Genomic DNA, 25,301 nt, shown 5'->3' on the forward strand with positions numbered 1-25,301 from the left:
ATTTATCAAAGCACTTTCTTTCCATGGTACAAACAGGAGTAAGAGTTTTTTCTTTCACCTTCAGATTTAAAACTTAACCGACCCGTGAAGATCCGGGGTAGAATAGTTCTCCAGCAACCCATGCTTGCCGTAAAAGGCGACTATGCTTGTAAGAGGCGACTAACGGTAGTCAGGCTCGCTGACTTGGTTGATGCATGTCATCGATCCCAATTGCGTGGATCGATGCTCATGATATTAATCACTGGATTGTCTGGTCCAGACTCGATTATGTACAGACCGCCGTCATATAGCTGGAATATTGCTGAGTGCGGCGTTAAACAACAAACCAATTAAACCAATACAACTTAATCATTGGTTTTTAGCATAGCATGCCTTAACCTACTGACCCTGCAACTCCGCTCGTCAATAAGCTTTATAAAATGATCTTGCCTTCTTATCATGAATAGATTTGTAGGTTTAGCACATTTATTCAATTCAGTGTTCAGAAATTAAACAAAGTCAGCATTGGCCGCATTGCTGACACCCAGAACAGTTTATTTACTTTCAATAGTACGTACCTTTGTAATGTACTACAGTACTTACTCTGTACACAAAGCTTTGATCTACCAATTTAGCACCGTATAGGCTGTGGTTAATGACGTACCTACTAGGTACCGACAGTTCCCAGGAAAGTATTGAATGGAGAATCGTCCGGAACATTAGTGCCGTCAAAGAGGGCTGACATCGTAAGTGCTTTAACATTCTTAAACAACTCAGCTGTTCACGGGCAGTAATGACAAATTCAACAACAGACGAGCCGTTCTTAATGTACGTAAAATCCAGACCGACGGCCGACCCGTGAAGATCCGGGGTAGATTTAGACATGATATAGGTGTAATATAGTCGTGATGTAGTCGTGATATAGCGTGATATAGCCGTTATATAGCTGTAGCTATATCACGGCTACATCACGACTATATCACTGCTATATCATGGCTATATCATGGCTATACCACGGCTATATCACGACTATATTACGGCTATATCACGACTATACCACGGCTATATCATGGCTATATCATGGCTATACCACGACTGTATCACGACTATATTACGGCTATATCACGACTATACCACGGCTATATCATGGCTATATCATGGCTATACCACGACTGTATCACGCTATATCACGGCTTTATCACGGCTATATCACGTTATATCACGACTACATCACGACTACATCATTCCTATATCATGGCTATATCACGACTATATTACGGCTATATCACGACTATATTACGGCTATATCACGGCTTTATCACGGCTATATCATGGCTATATCATGGCTATATCGCGGCTACATCACGACTATATCATGCTACATCACGACTATATCAAGGCTATATCATGGCTATCTCACGGTTATATCATGGCTATCTCACGGCTATATCACGGCTTTATCATGACAGTACCATGGCCATATTACAGCTTTTCACGGCAATATCATGGCTATATCACGACATCACGACTATATCATGGCTATATCATGGCTATATCACGACTATATCATGGTTATATCATGGCTATATCACGACATCACGGTAATGCCATGGCTATATGACGGCAATATCATGGCTATATCACGGCTATATCATAGCTATATCACGGCAATATCATGGCTATATCATGGCTATATCACGACTGTATCACTGCTACATCATGGCTATATCACTGCTATGTCATGGCTATATCACGGCGTTCTGATCAGATATTGGCCATCGGAGCCCACTTTTAGCGCTACGACTGTCTGTGTTAAAGTATAGGAATTACGACCGTCGTAGCCCAACCACTTTTGTAAGTCTGTGTTCAAGTATGAGAGTTACGATCATCGTATCTCTACGACTATCGTAAGTCCATGTTAGAGTATCATATTGGAGTAATGATCTTCGTAGTGCTAAGATTGCTTGGTGCATGCGGACCCTGCAGTCGGGACAAGTTGACCCACGCTCTTCTGGGTAGGTCACTTCTGTGTGAGACATGATGATTAGGCATTTGTAATCTGTCTTCACTGTGGCCAGCTGATATCAGTCAGCAATGACTTCCCGTGGACTTAGTATCGACCGATATCTGAATGGGGGCTATCTCAAAGGTGGATTTGGATATATAGAGCATTTCGACCGAGTTTCTTTTATTATCAACTGTCGCTCTTTGCAACAAATTGGTTTGAAAGTTAATTTGTCAAAAACAAAATAATATAATTGTTTTTGGAAAAGGAGGTATCATTGCCTAGGAGGAAAAAAGGGCAGCCTCCAAGAATATCAAGTGGTCGACCCTAAGATATCTATTTTCTGGGAGTAAATGTTAGTTTATCAGAATGCCACTCAGGGCGGTGGCATAGCCTTGTGGTTAAAGCGTTCGCTCGTCATGCTGGAGACCCGGGTTCGATTCCCCACATGGGTACATTGTCGTGATATTGCTGGAATAATAGTAAAGGCGGCAGCGTAAAACCATACCCATGTGGAGGGGGCACGAGTTGCGTCCCTTGGGCGATGCGGGGGCACGGGTGGCCCAGTAGTCAAAAGCGCCGCGATTTGTTGTGCAGAGTTGCGTCCCTTGGGCACACCAGATACCTATGATTGTTGGTTCGAATCCCGGTTCGCCCCAATTATGTTTCTATGTTTGTCAGCACCATACCCGTGCTCGTGGGTTTCACCGAAGTGGTAAACGTCTGAGACCTGCATCACTTCGGGCTTTCCTCCCACACCAAGCTGACACACCGTGATAAAACTGGAATACTGTTAAAAGCGGCGTTAAACCCAACTCACTCACTCATGTGGAACTTTGTCGTTATATCGCCGATATGCAGAAGGACTTTAGAAAGAGCACATCTACACATTGACAACGCTAACTGAAACAAATGCAAGTACGTTGAGGCTAACATTTGTAGCTGTTATCGATTTCTTGAAGCCTTACTGTTGCAGTGGCAGAACGTGTGTGGAGCCTACAGCGAGACATATTACCGGCAACATTGTGAATGCTCTCATTTCATTATATAGGTGAGGTGAGGTGAAATGGAGTTTAACGTCGCATTCAAGATTATTGCACTTATAAAGCGACGTGCATGCACGTGTATGTGTGCGTGGCTAGCCCACTGAGATACCACATTGCGGTTTAACTCGAGCATGGTACGTATTGCTTCGCGTTTGAAGGTCGACATTCACCTAGATTTCAGTGTTTGCCATGAAAAAGCACTGAATATATAATATGTCAATGCCAGAGAATATCCTGTCTTTCAGGTGAGGTGAGGTGAAATGGGGTTTAACGTCGCGTCCAAGATTATTGCACTTATATAGCGACGTGCATGTACGTGTATGTGTGTTTGTGTGGCTGCTTGTACTTGTTCGGACTGATGCCGATTTATAGTGCTCGCCCAGTGAGAAACCACACTGCGGTTTAACATGAATACCCCACTCAGACACAGACACAGACACACACAGACTCCGAACCGACCAGTCCTTGTTTTAGTCACTTAATGCCGAGCATTATGAAGGGTAACAACAAGTACCATCGTTTAACGTCTTTCGGTATGACGCTGCCGGGGATCGAACCTCAGACGCTCTACTACTAGACGGTCTATTTGATTATATAAATCGGAACGATGCTGTGTGAGGTTGAATGGTTTCAATACAGAGGTATTTTGATGTGAATTGTGGTCTTTAGAATACAGCACCACAAACCTTTCAAACAATCTGAAGGGCGCGAGTTCGCGTCCGACGGATTCTCACAAAAACTTGTTGCTTGTCCTTAAGATACACGTGAGAAGTTGTGGTACTGTATTATAAAGTTGCTCCGAATCCGTCGGAAGCGAACTCGCGACCCTTTATATTGGTAGCCCGACAGCTAACTGACTGAGCTCAATGACGCCTGACGTCACAGGGCATTGCTTCGCCTGTGTTTCTGGCAGCAAAATGTGTAAAATAATCCCATTATTTGTTTTTAAACCTGGTCAAGGGGAGATGTTTTAGCGTAACCTACACTAAGGGTAGATAACTCCGGTTGAGCTAGCCCTTCTGTTTTTATCCGTTGGCTTTATCCGAGAAACCACCCATTATATGATAAATTCTCATACATGACTTAAAATATATAATTTACTGTATACTGTAACGATATCTTTCAATTCTTTGTAATTTAAAGGTCAAGTTACCAGTAAAATTAATCAAATTATAAACTGAAATTACGAATAGTTCGCAAAGTACGTTTCTTCTCATTTGAGAGTAATATGGAACCATTAAAGCCAGATTTCAAATGCTAACATTGTCCCCTTTAGCATCGATACCTTTCAAGAGGAAATAAACCACTGTTTAGGGGTCCACAGTAGTGAACCAGCCACTTAGTACACTTTCCCTTGATCCTGATATCTGAAAGCAACTGTCCCGAGTTCGGAATTACGAATACATCTTAACTCCGTCTGCAATAAGCACCTGTAGACTAGACACATTATTTGTACAGTTGGAGAAATATTGGTTTTGCAAAATTTACAAGTTATTAGCATAGGCGATGTTACCAGTGAGGATCACTTCAGATGTCAGGGTTAAAGTATACAAAAGCTCTGTTGCAACAAATTTGAATAATAAAAATATTATATGTGTATATCCTTGTATTCTATAGTCTGAGGTCCAAGGAAATATCAGAACTTTTGAAATTATAAATATATAGTTCAAACACGAATGACAGTACAATGATAATATCTACCATTATTTTTACAACAATGTATTAATTTAGATGGTAATTAGTAACATCAATATTGATCATACCAAGAACATAAAGCGAACAGAACCAAAAGAATCACAAATACAAAAGACTGTAAGAAAATAAACCCCTGTCCAAGATACACAGGATGATCAGGCGGAGAACCAATGCTTGTTGCAATCCCCTTAAAATCAGATCTAAGTTCTCGCTGCCGGACATCCCATCACGTGTCACGTCAGAACGACCTTTCGCGAACTTTGACCGACCACTGAAATGATCAACAAGAAGTCGATATCAGCCAATTAGAAAGTAGCTTTCTCGAACTTTACGGCTCTCGTTTCAACCTGGCGACTTCCATTTCTGACTACGTTTGAAAAATATGTTGACACAGTTCTCGATTAAAATTTTGAAAACTGAACAAACGAACATTCCGGAATGTCTAATATATGGTTGAGATTGTATGGCAGTGCTTCCCACGTACTGTGCAACGCCTCCTCCGTTCAGAGAAGAGAGAGATAGACGATAATTTTGACGGAATCAGTCGTACGGTCCGTAAATGTCGTTCTGAATACCCCGTGTGAACTTTTTCGAGATTGCATGATTAGAAAACACATTCCGACTGTCACTTTCACGATATGGTAAGCGACGCTCTGATTGGTCGGCTGAAAGGTCGTTCTGGCGTGACCCGGAATGGGATGTCCTCAGATCTTTGTTTAGCGAAAGCGAGAACTAAGATCTGCTTTTAATGAGATTGTGCTTGTTGTCAGTACGATTTCAAAGCTCATGTCTCAGACAGTGTTGCCGGGGAAGCCAGTGATTTCCATCTCTATGAGAGTAGATGTGAACAAATGACATCGAGGATATACGATAATAACAGATGTGTACCGAAATACAAGGGGATACTGAGTGATGGCATTGGATGGATAGGACAAGGGAAGGACTAGATATAACATGACAATCAACAGAACATGTTGGCGGTGTACTGAAAGGGTGCAAATAACAGGGTGAGGTGAAATGGGGTTTAACGTCGCGTCCAAGATTATTGCACTTATATAGTGACATGCATGCACGTGTGTGTGTTTGGCTGCTTGTACTAGTCCGGACTGATGCCGATTTATGGTGCTACCTCACTGAGATACCATTCCGCAGTTTAACATGAATACCCCACTTAGACACAGTATACTGACTCCGAGCCGACAAGTCCTTGTTTTAGCCCCTTAATGCCGAGCGCCAGACAGGGTAACAACAAGTACCAGCAAATAACCAAGACAGGTGACATGGGAGTAAAAAGAAAGGTTTGAGGTGACATGATTAGTATTTGGTCATGTGCCCACGACTGGTCAAACCTTTGTTGATACGGCGGAATCAGTCTCCAAATGACCATCTGAGGGCTGAATTAGCGAGTAGCCATTGACGTACGCGTACACCTCTCCCAATCATGTCCCAGGCGTGCTCTTTGGGGGGGGTGGGGGGGGGTGGGGGAGGTCAGGACTGGCTGGCCATTGCTGTTGGAGGTAGTCAGTTACGATGTGTCCACGGTGGGAATGAACGTCAGCGTCAAAATGTGGACCAGCATGGGGCGGTACGGCGCCATGATTGGAGAAAGTGTGTTATTTCGGTAGTACTGTCTAGTAACCCTTCCGTGGACAATATGCAGTGGCGTTATGGCAGTCATTGTGACCAATATCTTTACGGATGACTCAGAACCCGTGAAGATCCGGGGTAGAATAGGTCTTCAGCAACCCATGCTTGCCGTAAAAGGGCGACTACTCTTGATCGGGTGGTCAGGCTCGCTGACGTGGTTGATGCATGTCATCGATCCCAATTGCGTGGATCGATGCCAATGATGTCAATCACTGGATTGTCTGGTCCAGATTCGAGTATTTACAGACCGCCGTCATACAGATGGAATATTGCTGAGTGTCGTATTAAACAACAAATAAACAAACAAACAAACAAAAGTCGACAAACGGGATCGGGTGGTCAGGCTCGCTGACATAGATGATGCATGTCATCGTATCACAGCTTACTAGATCTACGCTGTTGTCAGTCACATGGATTGTCTGGTCAAGACTCGATAATTTTCACATAGTTGAATATTGTTGAGTACGGCGTTAAAACAACAATCAAACAAACAAACACTGACGTCACATTGTGGTCAGTGATGTCATCTCTACAGGACAGAGAGTCGTGTATGGCGACATGCTCATGACTGCCACCAGCAGTACACAGCACAGTCGATATGGTCGTGTCAGACATGCGTGGGAAGACATTCCCCACAGCTACAGGACAGACCTCATCCGTCTTGTCCCAACGGGGGATTCCGGGTTAGAAGTATTTGTCCGCAGGAACCTGTTCTTGTACGAGGCCACATATCTGACGGATTTTCAGGCTCCGTGGATAAGTGCATTGATGTAGCCGTTCATCTACGGTGTGGATCGGTGTTTATATTATCAACCACGGGTTTATCTGGGCTCCATTCCACAAAGACTTTGCGCTAAGATGATCGTAACTCACATACTTTAATATAGGCTTACGGTAATCGTAGCGCTAAGATGATCGTAGCATCAATACTTTAACATAGGCTTACGATAATCGCAGCACCTATGCTTCAACTTAGCGCTAAGATCGCTTTGTGGAGCGGGTCCAGACTCGATTATTTACAGACGGTAGTCCTATAGCTGCAATAATGCTGAGCGCGGCTTAAAGCAAACAAATAATCCATCTTGATAACCTTCGCACAAGAAAAACGCCGGAAAATGAGCAATAAAAGAGGCCAAGGCAAAACCACATGGACACCTTTAAGGGCTATTAGTCTTTTAAATTATTTTCTTGAAATTACAAGATATTATTTTGAAATTTGTAAAATACAAAGTTGAAATTTCAAGATAATGATTTGTGGAATTTCAAGATAATAATTTTAAAGATGTTAACTTCAAATTTCAACGTATGTATCTTGTCATTTCAACCTAGTATCTTGAAATTTCAAGAAAAACAAGTGGCCCAGGAAGGCATCCGTACACAACGTCTACAGTGTGCCTATTAAACTGTAATTCATTTAAGATTGCCCTTTATACCTTGTCCAGCTGTTTGCTGTTTTGGCGAGGTTGTACATAGTGAAATTATGTTTACTGTTGGAGATATTTGCTACTATTTCCAGATGTGCATGAACAGGAGTATAGAGGCGTACCAGCCGTGTGACCCGTGTAGTTCCGGGTTAGAACTGGTCTTCAGCAACCAATGCTTGTCGTACAAGGCGACTATGCTTGTTGTAAGGGGTGACTGACGGGGTGGGGTGGTCAGGCTCGCTGACTTTGTTGATGCATGTCGCATCCCCATTGCGTGGATCGATGCTTATGGTGTTAATCACTGGATTCTCTGGTCCAGATTCGATTATGTACAGACCGCCATCATAGAGCTGAAATATTTCTGAGTGCGACGTTAAATAACAAACAAACAAAAGAAGCTAGATATTAAACGAGTATCCTTCTAAAAATAGTAGTGGTGATTTCCAAACAAAACAATCCACAAAAACAACAGCTACGGCAACACGACGAGTGAATGTTGTTTTACGCGACATAGTTATATTTATTTATAATGTTTCAGGGGACCACGGGTGGCCCAGTCGTCTAAGGCGCCGCGATTCGCTGTGCAGAGTTGCGTCCCTTAGACACACCAGAAAACCTATGATTGTGGGTTCGAATCACGGTTCGCCACGATTATGTTTCTTGGTTTGTCAGCACCAAACCCGTGCTCGTCGGTTTCACCGAAGTGGTAAACGTCTGAGGCCTGCATCACTTCGGGCTTTGCCACATTAAGCTGACACGCCGTGATATAACTGGAATATCAAAATCGGCGTTAAACCCAACTCACTCACTCAAAATAATGTTTCACAAATCCCTCCGTTTGTTTATTTGAAAAAAAATCCGTGGATGATAGTAACATCGAATGTGTGGTCAAATTAAGAGATTTTAAGTGCGCTTCTGATGGATGACGCTCTGAGATAAGAACTGATCAGTTTGCGTTTTTTAATACATTTAAAATACGTAGTTTTCATTTAAAACATTTAAGATGAAATACTCCAGACATTATTAGGTTAAGGGTGCCATATTAAGTTCAAATTATAGCTGTTCGTTACATCCGAAATTCGCACTGATGATAAAACGACGAGCGGCAGATCAGGTACCGGGTAATTAAAAGAGTGAACGGATGTTGTTTAACGCCGCAGCCATTGTCTGAAACCATCTACATCGGGATACAATGACACTCAATCAGTCGCATTTAAACATATTGAAACCCAACACTATGCATGGTACAATTAACCATTTACTAAACTGCCCGGTAAAAGAAAGTATACGCTTGAACATAGGATTTGACCAAAAGATTTCAAATGTTATATGGTTCCTAGGCTGAAAACAGTCGCCGCAACACTACAAACCACTCCAAAACACAACTATGACACTCGTATCAAATACATCACTATGCGAAAAAACATGAACACGGGGATGATGCAATCTGGGATTCGAACCCAAGACCTTCAAACCCTAAAGAGCCTATACACTGGTCTTTATTTCACAAAATACTAGCTTCTGGTGGTTCCCTCCCCAATGCATTGGATAAAGGGAAGTACCTCGGTTCGTTTGCGTCGTCTGCTGTCAAAATGGCCGTAGAGAAGCTTTTCACTGTGTGAAACTTCGGACATATATTCCGGGTCTGAATGGATGTCGGTAAGATGAATTCGTAGTCAACCGTGCCCAACCGGTTTACCGCCTCCGTGGTCTAGTGGTAGAGCGTCCGCCCGGAGAGCGGGAGGTCCGGGGTTCGATCCCCGGCCGCGTCATACCAAAAGACGTTAAAAGATGGTACTTGTTGTTATCCTGTCTGGCGCTCAGCATTAGGGGGTAAAACAGGACTGGTCGGCTCGGAGTCAGTATACTGTGTCTGAGTGGGGTATTCATGTTAAACAGCGGCATGGTATCTCAGTGAATTCGCACTATAAAATCGGCGTTTGTCCGGACAAGCACAAGCAGCCACACACACACACACGTGCATGCACGTCGCCATATAAATGCAATAATCTTGGACGCGACGTTAAACCCCATTTCACCTCACCTCACTTCGAGATCAGTTGACAACGTTTATCGGTTTCATTATATAAAACATGACACCATAGACAAATTACACACATATATATTGTTATGTTACAAAGAAAACAAAGAACACATTCGGAAGGTACACGATGCACAAGCACCTAACTACATATCTATGCACGATAAGGGCCAACGCGCTCTACTAAGGGCGCCAGACCTTGACTATTACACAATATTACCTGACATCGAGGCTTGTTATATGATCCTAATATCCTAAAAAAACATTGCCTACCTCACAAAAATACCCGCAAAAATGTTCCATGGAGATAAAAGGGGCGATTTTTGCAAATAAGAGTTGATATTGTAATTTAATTCGTTGATGTACATTCAATTCTGGCTTCCTCGAATCAATATTAAAGAAGAACTTTTAAGGCCGGAAAACGGGATACTTTTCAAACCGTGCAGCACTTCTCGTGTCTTTCCGTAACCAATAAGCCTGTCACGGATTGACACGAATGTTTGGGCTTCGGGTCGTGTTCAGCGGAAAGGGGGATAACTCTGTTGTTGGACGCTTTACACACAGTCGTTCCGTTTGCACGATCCACAGCAGTTGGGATAGAAGTATCCGTTCTTTTTACAGACCGAACACTTCTTCTTCGTACCTTTTCCGATCTTGTTTTCGCAGTACGCTCCCGAGTACTTGTTGTCATATTTACAATCTGAAATAAAACACGAATCAATGTTCAACGCCTAACACTGTGTATTATAAAATCAGAACTTGAGGTTAGGGTTAAATAAAAACGGTTTGATAAGTAATAAAGTGTTCACGTTTCCCTGGATTTATCTAAGACCCTGCAATTCGCTGTGTAGAGTTAGGTCCTTTGGCACGGCCAGAAAGCTATAAATGCGGGTTCGAATCCCCGTTCGTTCCGATGATGTTTCTAGGTTTATCACCACCATACCTCTGCCCGTGGGTTTCACCAAAGTGGTAAACGTCTGAGACCTGCATCACTTCAGGCTTTCCGCCCACATTAAGGTGATACGCCGTGATGTAACGGGTATACTGTTAAAAGCGCCGTCAAACCCAATTTCACGCACTCACTCACCTCTCTGAACAGTATTTATATATTTCACCGTCTTGGAGCTAAAGGAAGAACGTCCAAAAATGGAATATTTACAATTAGGTCAAACCAACTGAAATATAAGCACTGATTTTTGACGAGTCTCCTTCAAATCTACAAATCAGCATATCCGGAGATGGCGAAGGGCCGCAACTCTGCACAGTAGCAACTTAAGACGCAATAATCCGAGCGATAACTACTTGGACGTCAACATCTACAGTGAAAACCTGTTAATCCGAGCGATAACTACTTGGACGTCAACATCTACAGTGAAACCCTGTTAATCCGAGCGATAACTACTTGGACGTCAACATCTACTGTGACACCCTGTTAATCCGAGCGACAACTACTTAGACGTCAACATCTACAGTGAAACCCTGTTAGACGTGGTTTCTAGTACTTGTCCAACAATATCATGAATACAATGTGTAAGCCCATTTCTGGTTTACCCCGACATGAATATTGCTCGAATATTGCTAAAAGCGTCGTAAAATCCAACTCGTTCACTCTAACCAACCACCAACAACGCGCGACCGTTATTCTAACGTGCAAATGCTCACCGAGAGGTAAGTTGTATTTTTGCTTAATGTTGGCCAGCCACGTGGTGCAGAAATCCAGACATGCCTCGTCCTTTTCTTTCAAGTAATAATTGCACTCATTTGGCCACAGGGTTTCGTAGTGCTTCCGTAAATAACAACCATCATCTAGAAAAGAAGCAAACTCGGGTTAATATATTGAAATTACGGGTATGAGAGACTCGATTATTTACAGACAGCTGTCATATAGCTGGAATATTACTGAGTGCGGCGTTAAATAACAAACAAACCTCCCACAATAACAACATATGATGTCTATCACTTGATAATATACGCTTTAAATTTAGCTCAGGAATATTATACGTATCAAGACATTTATCAATGGATGTGGTCCTGCACCATGACTGAAATATATTTATTTTATGAAAAATAAATAAATCTAGAAACGCATACAAAAGCAAGTCTAGCCAGCTCTAGCTAGCTGAAATCAGCATAGGTAAATTTATTTGTATTTTTAGAGTCAAGAAGGATTTTGTGTAATATAAGATTTCAGAGACTAAATGTTAGTCTACAATGGATGCTATACGTATCAAGATATTTACCTCATGAAAAGATACATAGAAAGATATGTACCTCACGATACGATCCGTCCCATGACATTTATTGCATAAGAAACGTACCATTTTCACTTTTACTTCAAGGAGAAGAGTCAGTTACAAAAGTACAGCGTTATTTGATTTTACGTCACATTTAAGAACCGTGTCATTTGAACTCGATTACAATTGAAATTACGTTATCATGGATCCAGGTTATGTATCATAACAGAATCGACAAATGATATCGAGGATGGAAAACAGAAGGCTGCGCTGGAGTGGTGTTGCTGACATCTCTACATACCTATTGTGTTCAGTGCCGGTTTCTCGTCATACCACACTTCATCCTTCGCGTCTCGCCTCTGGAGAATGTCCACCAATCGTTCATACGGAGATTCTAAGATAAAGGAGTCAAAATGAAGAAGAGGGTTGACAAAAACTGCCGGGCAAAAAAAAAGAATACACCTTTGTTTGATGGTGTCTGACAAGAAATGGTTATACGATGGCGACCTATTTGATACGGGTATCATAGTTGGACCTTAAATCTGAGCGTTTCGGCGACTATTTTCATCCTTGTGACGTTTCAATAACGTTTGTAATCTTATGGCCAAATTCATTTTCAAGTAGTAAATGTATTTCCACAATCGATAAATTTCGCAGAAACAAACAAAATGCGATGTCAATATTTTCAAGGAAGTCGATGTTTTGGAGTAGACCATCTTCCAAAGTCCATATTCCTCATCTTCCCGAGGCAAGAGAGTTAACTGATTATAAAAGTCCAGTTTCCACCCTTGCCGAACTAGGCTGGTATTATGGAGTTACATTTTGGCTGGACTAACGAGTCTATGCATAGTCCAATCAAAATCACGGACCGAAATCGAAATCCGGTTCGTAGAGTGTCATGCAGATTTCGGTCGACTGCAGGATTTGCAAAACATGTGCACCGCTAACTCGTTGTCAACAGATATTTTCTATATCTTTTCATGTTTTTCATCAAGGTGCTCACGTGATTTGATGCACTTCGCGATGTAAGACTCGTTTTATCACAATATAGATCTTGATTATCGATCAGATCGTCTTGATTGGGCGCCACCGTTTTGTTTGAAACAAATGCAAGTGATACGAGAGGTTGAATCTAATTGGTCAATAGGAGAGGTATAGAAAGGACATAACTCGTAATAGCCACTGGTGGCGCTACGATCGAGCCCATGAATTCCACCCTAGTTCGGCAAGGGTGGAAACTGGACTTTCAAAGTCAGTTAACTCTCTTGCCTCGGGAAGATGGAGTAGACAGGCGTGTTCTGAGTGTATTTCCTAGTGTCAAACTGCACTGCCTAAAGTATTCACTACAAGCCTAATGATACAAAGATTTACTGGAAGAGTAATACTTAAATGGAAAAGACAGGAGTACATGTAATACCTCTGTCATACTCGCGTTTAGAGGGTTCATCTTCGTCGGCGTCGTCAGGGTTTAGCAGCGTCTTCAGCTGCGATATTAGGCGCTCTTCTTTACCTTCCTCCAGTTCTCGTTCAGCCATCTCGGCATCCATGTCTGAAAAGCCATCAATATAATGATAAACTTCAACATCCCATTAGTCTGTCACACACGCAAGCGCTTACTAACGCACACACGGACGCTCACTTTTAAAAGTAAAAGCACCATGCAATAATGTCATTTTTGAGAGTGAGTTAAGTATGACGCCGTTGTAAACAGTATTCCAGTTATATCACGGCGTCTCAGCTTAATGTGGGAGGAAAGCCCGGAGTGATGCAGGTCTCAGACGTTTACTACTTTGGCGAACCCACGAGCACGGGTATGGTGCAGACAAATCTAGAAACATCATAGGGTGAACCGGGTTTCGAACCCACTGTCATAGATTCCTGGTTTGCCCAAGGGACGCAACTATGTTCTTTAAAGTATGTGAATATCCGGCTAGTGCTTTAACCATCTAAAACCCCACTTCACACCTGTGAGATAACTTGGAGAGATCGAGTGTTGGGTTTTGCCGCTTTTAGCAATATTCCAGCAATATCACGGTTGGGGAAAATGGGCTTCACACAGTGTACCCGTATGGAAATCGAACCCTGGAGTGACGAGCGAACTCTGGAACCGCTGGGCTTCCACACCACCGGAGGTGAAATGGACTTTTTCGTCGCGGTCCAGATAGTTTCACTTCCACAGCGACGCGCTTGCAAATGTGAATGTGGCAGCTTGTAATTGTCCACACTTCTGTCAGTTTTATATTGCCAGCCCACTGAGATACCATGCCGCATTTAACATGAATATCATAATACAAACACAATATAATGACTTGGACCCGACCGGTCCTTGTTTTATCCCCTTGATGCCGAGTGCCAGGCAGGGTAACAACAAGAACCATATATTAACGCATTTTGGTATGACGCGGCCGGATATCGAAAACCGACTCTCCAAGCTCCGACAGACCAGTTATCCACAAGGCCACGTAAAAAGGTCCATGACTTGGACGCGTTATGCACGGAGGTGCTTTAGCGTCTCGCGATCTGGACCAGCTATATTCAGGTCAACATCAGGACCATTATCCAAGCCCAAACAATGTCGGGCAATTGTCATATTTCACCAAATCAACAATCTCTTTTAACATTCGTTCCCCATGACAAATTCGTCATGCAATATAGCTGTAAAACCTACAAGTCATAACCACTAATTTTCCATTCAATTCAAACGATCTTTTATGTTTACAATGTCTATATATTTGACATAGGTAAACAATGGCGATATAACTACACACTTATCAAGCAAGGATTCAATTTGTGTAGTCTGGACTGAAGTACACCTCTGGGCAATGTCGCATCAGAAGCATGACAAAACACATGCTACGCTTCGCTAAATCTGTTCTTTCCGATGTATACGTAGAATGAGACGGACGGCGAATTGGAGGAAAGTAGTTAAGATATATAGTCATTTGTACATGAACATTATAAAGACGAGAAAGAAACTAACCTAGACAGGTTTTGTTTTGTATTATTTATTAAGTTACTCAAATGTAGAATGACTGAGATGGGTTTAACGCTGATTTGAACAGTACAGTTAACTACGGTTATAACGAACTACGGTTATAACGAACTCAAAGGGACCACTAATTTTAGTTCGTCGTAACCGTAGTTGGCTAAAAGCATACATACAGCATATAGAGAGCAAATGGCCGAGACAAATAAAAGTTAGTTATATCCGTCAGTTATAAGCGTGTTTGTTATAAACGTAGTTTACTGTATTTCAGTTAAATCACCATTTGTCTTGTAGATGTGGGTGGAAAGCCTGATGCAGATTAGATTGGTAAACTTAAAATCCACCTGGATCATTATGCCATACGATCTTCTCCGTGGTATAGTGGATAGTGCGTCTGCCCGGGGCGGAAGGTCGGCGGTTCGATCCTCGACCGCGTCATACCAAAAGACGTTAAAAGATGGTACTTGTTGTTACCCTGCCTTCAGCTCGGCTCGGAGGCATTCTAGTGTCTAAGTGGGGTATCCATGTTGAATTGCGGCATGGTACCTCAGAGGGCTAGCACTGTAAAGCCGGCATTAGTCCTGACTCGCACACGCACGCGCGCGCGCACACACACACACACACACACACACACACACACACGCGTAAATAAAGCCGCTTAGCAATGTAATTGCAAGAATCTTGAACGCGACGTTAAACCTCATGTCACCTCACAATACTGGCACCGCCAAACCGGATTTAATGAATTATATTTAACAAAATTTGTTAAGTCTGCGACCTGCGATCCCTTTGGGCTTCCGTCTCACATTAAGTCGGCACTCCAAACCACATACCTTCATATTGATTATGGAGATAACACCTGCCAATTAAACAGGGTCACCATTTCAGACTTTAAAAACTATCCACGAAATACCATAAAAAATCTCAAACTTACCCCTCTTAACCTCAGCCACGGTCCTTTGAAATTCCTTGTTCTCCATCAAGGTTCTGATTTTATCATACAACTGTGACGTCCCTGACACCGGCGGGAGGGTCAGGGGGATGAGGAGGAGTGGAAGCAGCAGCAGCAGCATCGCAACGCCAGCCATCGTGTGCAGATACAGACTCACGAGTGGGAGCCACAGGCACCTGTTGCACGCTACCGGGTCTACTTATGAATATGCATGACAGTCCACCGTGGTCATGGTAACCATGTGACGAGGTTGCACGGGTAGGGAGAAGACCCCATTCATAGCGAGTTTTGTCATGTGAGAGCACTTGTTATGTGAGCAGGTATATTTGACATATTGCGTGGGACCCGGGAAATATATAGGTGTATTGACTTCTACATGTAGATCACACAAGCGTGCCCTGTACACGGTTTGTGCAAATTATTTTTATTATTCCTGCTGGCAATGTCAACCACGAAGTAGAGATGAGATCCTATCCTTGGGGTGCTCGCGTTTTTCTAAGATACTCAACTTCCCATGTAGATGGAATATTGTTGTTAGCCAAGTGTCTGGTTATAAACGCATATATGTGCTAAACTGCCCGGCAAGTTGGTTTGTAGTGTAACGCCGCTCTCAGCAATATTCCAGCTAAATGACGGCGGTCTGTGAGTAATCGAGTCTGGGCCAGACAATCCAGTGATTAATATCATGATCATCGATCAACGCAATTGGGATCGATGACATGCATCAACCAAGTCAGCGAGCCTGACCACCCGATCCCTTAGTCGCCTCTTACGACAAGCATAGTTGCCTTATACAGCAACCTATTCTACATCGGATCTTCATGGGTCTTTAGTCTTGGAAAGGCAAATCAGAGCTTGACATCATTCCCAACGTGCATAACAATTAGTGGCAAAGTTAGCTGTAATCGCACGATCTTATGGAAGACTAGCCCCTAACTCCCTATGTTGGTCGTAGGTGGGGTAGCCTTGTGGTTAAAGCGTTCGCTCGTTACACCGACGACCCAGGTTCGACTCCTCACGTGGGTACAATGTGTGAAGCCCATTCCTGGTGTCACCTGACGTGATATTGCTGGAATATAAAAGCGGAGTAAAACCATACTCACTCAATGTACGGATATTTTCGTGTATATAATATTATAGCACCGCGAATTTCATTCAAGAATTATTGCATAGCTTTGTCGGTGTTCATGGCCAGGCAAACACACCAAGTCCGCGGCCGTGTTTAATATAGACTCAACGATGAAAAGCGAAACGTGACGTTGCTCGAGTTATTTGAGTTAATAAAAGATGTTTTCAACTATTTAAAGCCTACTTTTATGCTGCTTCACTTTAAAGCAATGAGTTCGGGTCAACAGTCTACAGCTGGACTTCGATCAATCGTATATTTGTTTACTTTACTTGTTGTTTTGTTAAATTCGCAACCAGAACTGGCAGGGTAAAACCGGATTTTTGTGAAAAGCTAGGTTCCTAGTTTTGGTGTTGTGTGGTAGCACGTGGTTCGGTGTACAGCGTACAGGTCACACATCAGGTGAAGTTATGCAGCTCTGGTTGCGGAGAATAGGTGGATGGGTGACCATCAACTTGACTGACAGTTTCTAGGGCTTCGGTCCTGCCCCACACTGAAACACACGTTGCATGTGGTGTCTCCTCAGGCAGGAGCCTTTGTTAGTAATATGCATCTGTTAAATCAGCAGTGAATGGGTACCCGGTAGGACGAGAAGGTAACGTGACTGTCAACCTTCTAGCACATCATGAGGCAGCTTGGGTTGTCTATTCCCCATTGTCATGATCCAGAGAGTACATTGAATTGTGTATACATAAATTATATAAGATATTAGGACACAGCGAATTTCCTTTCAAGTATCATTGCATATTGTGTCTGTCTGTGTTCAAGGCCAGGGAAACACATCATTTCCGCGGTCATGTGTAACGTAAAGTAACTATCACCATCATCATCTGCATCATTATTATCATCCTCATCCTCATTATTATTATTATTATCATCATCATCATCATCATCATCATCATCATCATCATTATTATTATTAACCCTGTTGCAATCTAGATAGATGTGACGCCATGAATCCTGTCAAATTTCAGCTCTAATAAATAGAGAATAATTGTGCTGGTATGTCCTGAATGAAGTTTATACAAAAGAGATCTACAGTGAAGCGCACAAAAAAATATTTCTTTTGAAACAAGACACAAGAACACGTAAACACGTGGTATTTGGAGTGGTCCTACAAGTTTGTATCTTCCCGTTCAAATACAGCTTCACGTCCCTTTGCACCGCGCTGAAGGCCAAGTCGGGGAAAACACACACAACCAACCTGCTTACAGGGCTGTCTTCACCGAGATTTGTATGGAAGGGTAAACCCTTTTAAATACAGTCATGTATTTAACACAAAATTTCAGGATGTAAGGGGATATTATTAGACCTATGTGAGTTTCCTTTTCACCGATTTGATTGTGTGGGCGAGGTTTACTAACACAACGTAACCCAAGTTCAGGTGCAGGTAAGGTGGCACGTGGTGGCAGTTGAAGATCTTCCTGGGCCCACTTGCACAAAGCGATCTTAGCGCTAAGATGATCGTACGTCCCATACGTTAACATAGGCTTACGACAGTCTTAGCGCTAAGATCGCTTTGTGCATGTGGGCCCTGATCTTGGGTGGTCATCTGGACTCACTCTTCCCCTCTTGAAATCCGAGGGGCGGTTGGGTAGCCTGGTGGTTAAAGCGTTCGCTCGTCACGCCGAAGACCCGGGTTCGATTCCCGACATGGGTACAATGTGGGAAGCCCATTATTGGTGTCCCCTGTCGTGATATTGCTGGAATATTGCTGAAAACGGCGTAAAACAATACTCACTTGAAGTCCGCTTCCCACCCCTAACGCTAGCCAAAGAAGGAGCATCACCCCTTAAAGTTGACACCGTGTCCGCATGTTTGGCTGCTGGTGTCAGCCCTTTCTGTTGGAGACACTTGACCACAGCAGGGTAGCCAGTTTTGTCCATTTTCACCAACATAGAATACCTAGTCACTTTGATGCCTGCAAGCATATGCTGCCTGGTTGTCTATTTGGTTCAAATGCAGCTTGTAAGTATTGAAAGTACTGTACTTAATACATGCAACTGTTAAGGGTGTCAGACTCACATCCCCACCTCAACCCCTACTGAAATTTGCAAATGGCCCAAGTCCAGCCCCTCCCCAACCCCTTTTTTTAAATCCTGGATGCGTCCCAAGTGTACTTGGACCCGTGAAGATTCCGGGTTGGATATGTCTTCATCAACCCATGCTTGCCGTAAAAGGTGACTATGCTTGCCGTAAAAGGCGACTATGCTTGTCGTAAAAGGCGACTATGCTTGTCGTAAAAGGCGACTATGCTTGTCGTAAAAGGCCACTAACGGGATCGAATGGTCAGGCTCGCTGACTTGGTTGATGCATGTCATCGTATCCCAATTGCATGTATCGATGGTCATGATATTAAACACTGGATTGTCTGGTTCAGACTCGATTATTTACAGACCGCCGTCATATAGCTGGAATATTGCTGAGAGCGGCGTTATACAACAAACCAACCAACCAACCAAGTGTACCAACAGCGTTCGAAGATAGGCGCAGACTTTTCAGCCACCCCTCGTATTAATTTATTATATATTTTAAATCTGAAACACATTCCACGTAGATGAATTAAAAATTAAAATTTAAGACAATCGAGGCCTTACTTATTCTATATTAATTTCCATGCGTTAATTTGGTTGTTAATAACTTAAAATAACTTGGGTTCCTAAGACTGTAGTTGTGTGTTTATTCGTCTTTGGCTTTTTTAAAGAAAGTTATGATAATGTGACGCCGAAGCTATACACAACCAGGTCACTCGAATGTACAGGAGCAGTACAGCTGTATGCAGAATACATGAATTCACCGCTCGGGAGAAAAATGAAAGCAGGCATTGGTGCCTGACAGGAGAAAGTCACTTATCAAGCCGACAGCGATGTAAAGATAACAGAAAATAGACCTACTGACGGGGAGTCGCTTTTGTCGTAAGTACATGACACGATGAGGCTAAAAAATTAAATGTTGGGTTCGGTTTACCAAAGTGGTGAAGGTCTGAGACCTGCATCTCTTCGGGCTTTCCTCATAAGGTAAGCTGACACCCCGTGATATACTGGAATACTCGTGAAGATTCCGGGTTAGAATTGGTCTCCGGCAACCCATGCTTGTCGTAAGATGCGACTAACGGGATCGGGCGGTCAGACTGGTTTACTTGGTTGATACATGTCATGATGTCAATCACTGGATTGTCTGGTCCAGATTTCAATATTTCAGACCGTAGTCATATAGCTGGAATATTGCTGAGTGCGGTGTTAAACAACAAACAAATATAAATGGAATACTATCCAAAGTGGCGTTAAAACCAATTCGCGCACGGTGTGTGAGTGAGTTGGTTTCACGACGGTAAAGATCTTCGACCTGGGTCATTTTTGGACGTCTCGCACCATAACCCGACATACCTTAATATAACCAAAATACTGTTCAAAGCAGCATTGACCCAAGTCACTCAATCATTACATTAACACGGATCTGTGCGATATAAGCAAACTGCTGTTCGCAAGGTCAGGAATAGAAGTGTACTTTTTTCCAAAATATATTTGTTTTCATTGTTTGTTTGTTGTTTAACGCCGCACTCAGCAATATTCCAGCTAAATGACGGCGGTCTGTAAATAATCGAGTCTGGACCAGACAATCCAGTGATTAATATCATGAACATCGATCCACGCAATTGGGATCGATGACATGCATCAACCAAGTCAGCGAGCCTGACCACCCGATCCCTTTAGTCGCCTTTTACGACAAGCATGGGTTGCTGAAGACAAGATAATGGGTTGCGGAATCTTCCAAAATATAACTTAACGACCTATGAACAAAATATAAATGGTACTGCCCTAAGTCCATCGCACACATCGGCGCTAGATTCGCATCACTAGTGATGTGTTTCCAGGTGGTGATAAAACCGAATATAGGAGACAATAATGTATCACAAATATGATGCTAATGTACATGATCTAGACCGTAACAAGAACACACGAATAAATGCTCTCGGGTATGAATGGGCGATCTTTTTCAATTTATCTTCCCTTCACTAACCCGCTAGGTGCGCTGATCCGGACGGTCCATTCGTGACCAACTCGTGTTATTCCGGGACAAGCCGAATAGCGAGTGGTGACGAATGCCGGACGGGCCAACTTTAAACTGATGGTGGTGTGCGCGATACGAGCACTATATGTTACTGAGACGCCTATAGACAGTTAACCAGTATAACCTTCTATCGGCAATGGCCGCGCTGGTGTGTAGACAGTATATCTTTTCGCCAAAACAATGATTTATCTATTTGTCGTGTCCGGAAATAAATGTTCCATGATTCAATGATACATCAGGGATGACAACGACTGATTATTCTTCCCCGCCCAGTAGACGGGGAAGTATACGGGAAACGTTAATTTTGTAGCATGTATGTCGAAATGTTGGTTTATTTGAAATTTCAAGCCACGCATTTACGGAAACCATACATACAAATCATGTGCGTGGAATGTTGATGCTATTCTTTTCCAGCAATAAGAGTGAGTGAGTGAGTATGGTTTTGCGCCGCTTTTAGCAATATTCCAGCATTATCACGGCGGGGGACACTAGAAATGGGCTTCACACATTGTACCCATGTCGGGAATCGAACCTGGGTCTTCGGCGTGACGAGCGAACGCTTTAACCACTAGGCTACCCGATCGCCCCTCCAGCAATAAGAGATACTTCAAAATCGTCTTTATGTAGTTAATTGATGTATCTGACCGTTTCTGGTCATTAGCTGACATTATTAAACCATTCATGTGTAAACCGATGTCCTTTTTTCCTCAAGGACTAATTTTCTGATTTTCACGGTGCATACAAAAGAAGAACTGTACTCCGGAGATATGTTCTGAATATGCTTATTCACGAACAACGACATCTCAATTTAAATGTAATATGGCTGAATTCCACATTTTACGGATTTTGATTCGTATGCATTATTTTACTCTCTTCAGCGGAATGGTTTGGGTCCGACTGATCCAAATGGACAAGCAGTTTTACTTCTGTTTAGTAGTATGGATGAATTGTTATGTTACATCTTAACAGTATATCAGGCGACTATGCTTGTCGTTAGAGGCGACTAACGGGATCGGGTGGTCAGGCTTTGGTTGATGCATGGCATCGATCCCAATTGCGTGGATCGATGTTCATGATATTAATCACTGGATTGTCTGGTCCAGGCTCGATTATTTACAGAACGCCGTCATATAGCTGGAATATTACTGAGTGCGACGTTAAACGACAAACCAATCAATCATCATCATATGAACTCAAACCAGTAATTGTTACAAGTAAACCACATTCCACAACAGTTACTGACACTGGATAAAAGACAGTACATAGAAAAAGACCAAGTAACTCAACTCATCATGATCACAATTACTATTCTTTGAAAGAAAGAAATACAAAAAAGAAACTGACCCAAAAACGTAAAACAATAGACGAGGAATCTCCGTTATTGATTAGTCCCGGTATTGAAATGTTCGTGATAATATTTTGAGTATGTGCATCTGTGGTTGTGACAAAAAGACCTTATCTAGTATGACGTTTTTGCCATATGGAGCCCTTAGTATTTTCATTTACATTATTATAACCAAATGCCAAGTGTAAAACGAATGTGATCTATTATTTGAGTATGTGCATCTGCCAATGTTGTTGGCAGTTTTGATACTATTTCAACATGTTTACATTGTGCCAGAAATTGCTTCCATTTCCTTCGATCTACTTTTTAAATAAACCCATGCTTGCCGTAAGAGGCGACGAACAGGATTGGGTAGTCAGGCTCGCCGATTTGGTCGATGCATAACATCATATTCCAATTTCGTAGTTCGATGCCCTTGGTGTCAATCACTGGATTATCTGGTCAAGACTCACGCCGTCATATGGCTTGAATACTGCTGAGTGCGGCGTTAAACAAGAAACTATTTTTAAATAGACCTACCTTATGCACATGTATCAACTGTATTGCCCAATACTCAAAATAAATAATATTTTTTGCCACAACAGCGTTGTGTTATTTGTGGTTAATATAATTATGCTCCTTCATGCCTTTCAGTTACATCATAATTATGCGTTTGTGAGGCATCATATATGGCGGGGAACTTTGATGCTCTGCATCAATGTTTTCTTGTATTGTATAGTTATCCACTAGATAGCCGTTCGCAGCGCGCACAGATCCGAAAACCAGACCGGAAGCGACAGGTTGGACCGTCGCTTATATCATTTCAAATGGAGAGTTTTGGCCCTTTGGAACAAAAAGATCGCCCATCGTATTCCGAGGAATCGACACTTTCCGTAGAACGATCGCAGTTGTACGACTGTCGAAACTCGTATGCTTTTATAACGTTTTATGCTGTCGCCACTTTCCACAAGCGATCGCATCTTTACGAATGTCGTAACTCGTATACTAAGTCAAAGCACTATGTTTCTTTTTCGAAACGAAACCTAAGCGTTCTGTGCCTTATTTAACAAATGAATCTTAGTGCTAAGACGATCTTAACTTCTATACTGAAATGACATCGACTTACGACAATCGTCAAATACTAAAATTGCTTTTTGGATCGGGGCCCTGCAGTCGATAGAGATAACTGACAAATTTTTGTTTGAACAGGTTGAGTAATATCAAAAAGATATCGTTTATGACAGTAGCATTTTAGGTGTACGTTACACAAAACCTTGTATCATGTATCAATAGTTCTTTTACATGTATATGTGTATCTTCCCAAAGGCAAGGGAGTTAACTGACTATAAAAATCCTGTTTCCATCCTTGCCGAACTAGGCTGGAATTACTGGGCTCGATCGTAGAGCCACCAGTGGCTATTACCAATTATGACCCTTCTAAGCCTCTCCCGTTGACCAATCAGATTCCATCCCTCGTATCACTTGCATTTGCTTCAAACAAAATGGCGGCGCACAGTCAGGACGATCTGATCGATAATCAAAGTACGCCGTTATGAGGATCCATACATCATATTGCTATGAGTGAGTGAGTATGGTTTTATGCTGTTTTTAGCAATATTCAAGCAATATCACAGCGGGGGACACCAGAAATGGGCTTCACAGATTGTACTCATGTGGAGAATCAAACCCGGGTCATCGGCGTGACGAGCGAGCGCTTTAACCACTAGGCTACCTGACCGTCCCATATTTGCTATGATGTAAAGTTGGTGGTTTGGGGCTCCTTAAGACATCTTCATTTGCCCTGTCGTGGTATGTGATGTACAGTGGCTGTAGATGGGTCATATTTGCATTCCCCTGTGAGGATACAGGTTAGAATAGGTCTTCAGCAACCCATGCTTGTTGTAAGAGGCGACTAATAGGATTGGGTGGCCATGCTCGCTGAATTAGTTGATGCATGTCATCTTATCCCAAATGTGTAGATCGATGCTTTTGATGTCAGTCACTGGATTGTCTTGTCAGACTCGATTATTTACATACCGCCGTCATATAACCTGGAATATTGCTGAGTGCTTTTTGTTTCATTTTGATGACCTTGACCTTTCGACAGAATAATCACCTCATGAAAACTGAGTACCAGTACATGGACAGCGGTGATTTCACGCATCCAGATTTCACCTACAATTCATTTCCTCAAAATAAAATAAAAATTATCTACATGTAGAACAGGTTATGGGGATATGCTAATGTATTGATATACTCAGTCGAGGAAGAAAGTTTACGTTCAGTGCTAACAGACGCTCACGGACAAAAGATGTAAGGGCGACAGGCGCTCAACAAAAACCCACGACATGTCAGTTTGAGTCGATATTTTGCCATACGTTTGTGTAAAGAACACACGCTCTGAGGCAGGATTTGAATTTGTGAATTTGTTAAAATTTAAAAAAAAATAAAATTAAAATTCTTAGAAAATTTATATCTTCATTCAATTAAAACGCCAGAACACTTCTGAAAAGTCAACATGAAATCACTTTACGACGAAAATAAGGACGTAAAAACTAAAAGTGTGCTAAACCATCCGGGACGATTGATTCTAGGACACAGCCTAGGCCTTGGAATAAACACTATACACCAGAGCGTCCATCTGTGTGTCATCGTGCTATATAGGGCGTAAAATCCGAGATAATTGCTCCAGCGCTGATGTAGTGTTTGTACGGTTCTCAAAGGTTGTACATCAGGCTTCTTCTTATCTACTGTTGGCACTGACACCTTCA

The 25,301-nt window shown here is 42.5% G+C and overlaps 1 protein-coding gene across 1 annotated transcript; it reads right to left on the reverse strand.

Annotated features, from left to right (window-relative positions):
* Positions 1-9,901: 9,901 nt before the first annotated feature.
* Positions 9,902-16,180, reverse strand: LOC139467059 (uncharacterized). Its single transcript, XM_071248773.1, has 5 exons — positions 15,992-16,180; positions 13,489-13,620; positions 12,373-12,465; positions 11,500-11,643; positions 9,902-10,537 (listed from the first exon to the last, which is right to left on the reverse strand). Exons 1-5 carry the CDS (start codon positions 16,143-16,145, stop codon positions 10,392-10,394), a joined length of 669 nt encoding a protein of 222 aa, XP_071104874.1. The 5' UTR covers positions 16,146-16,180; the 3' UTR covers positions 9,902-10,391.
* Between the last annotated feature and the right edge of the window lie 9,121 nt (positions 16,181-25,301).

Source organism: Haliotis cracherodii, unplaced genomic scaffold, assembly GCF_022045235.1.
Source record: "Haliotis cracherodii isolate W230 unplaced genomic scaffold, xgHalCrac1.p SCAF_19, whole genome shotgun sequence".
In the NCBI taxonomy this organism is placed as follows: domain Eukaryota; kingdom Metazoa; phylum Mollusca; class Gastropoda; order Lepetellida; family Haliotidae; genus Haliotis; species Haliotis cracherodii.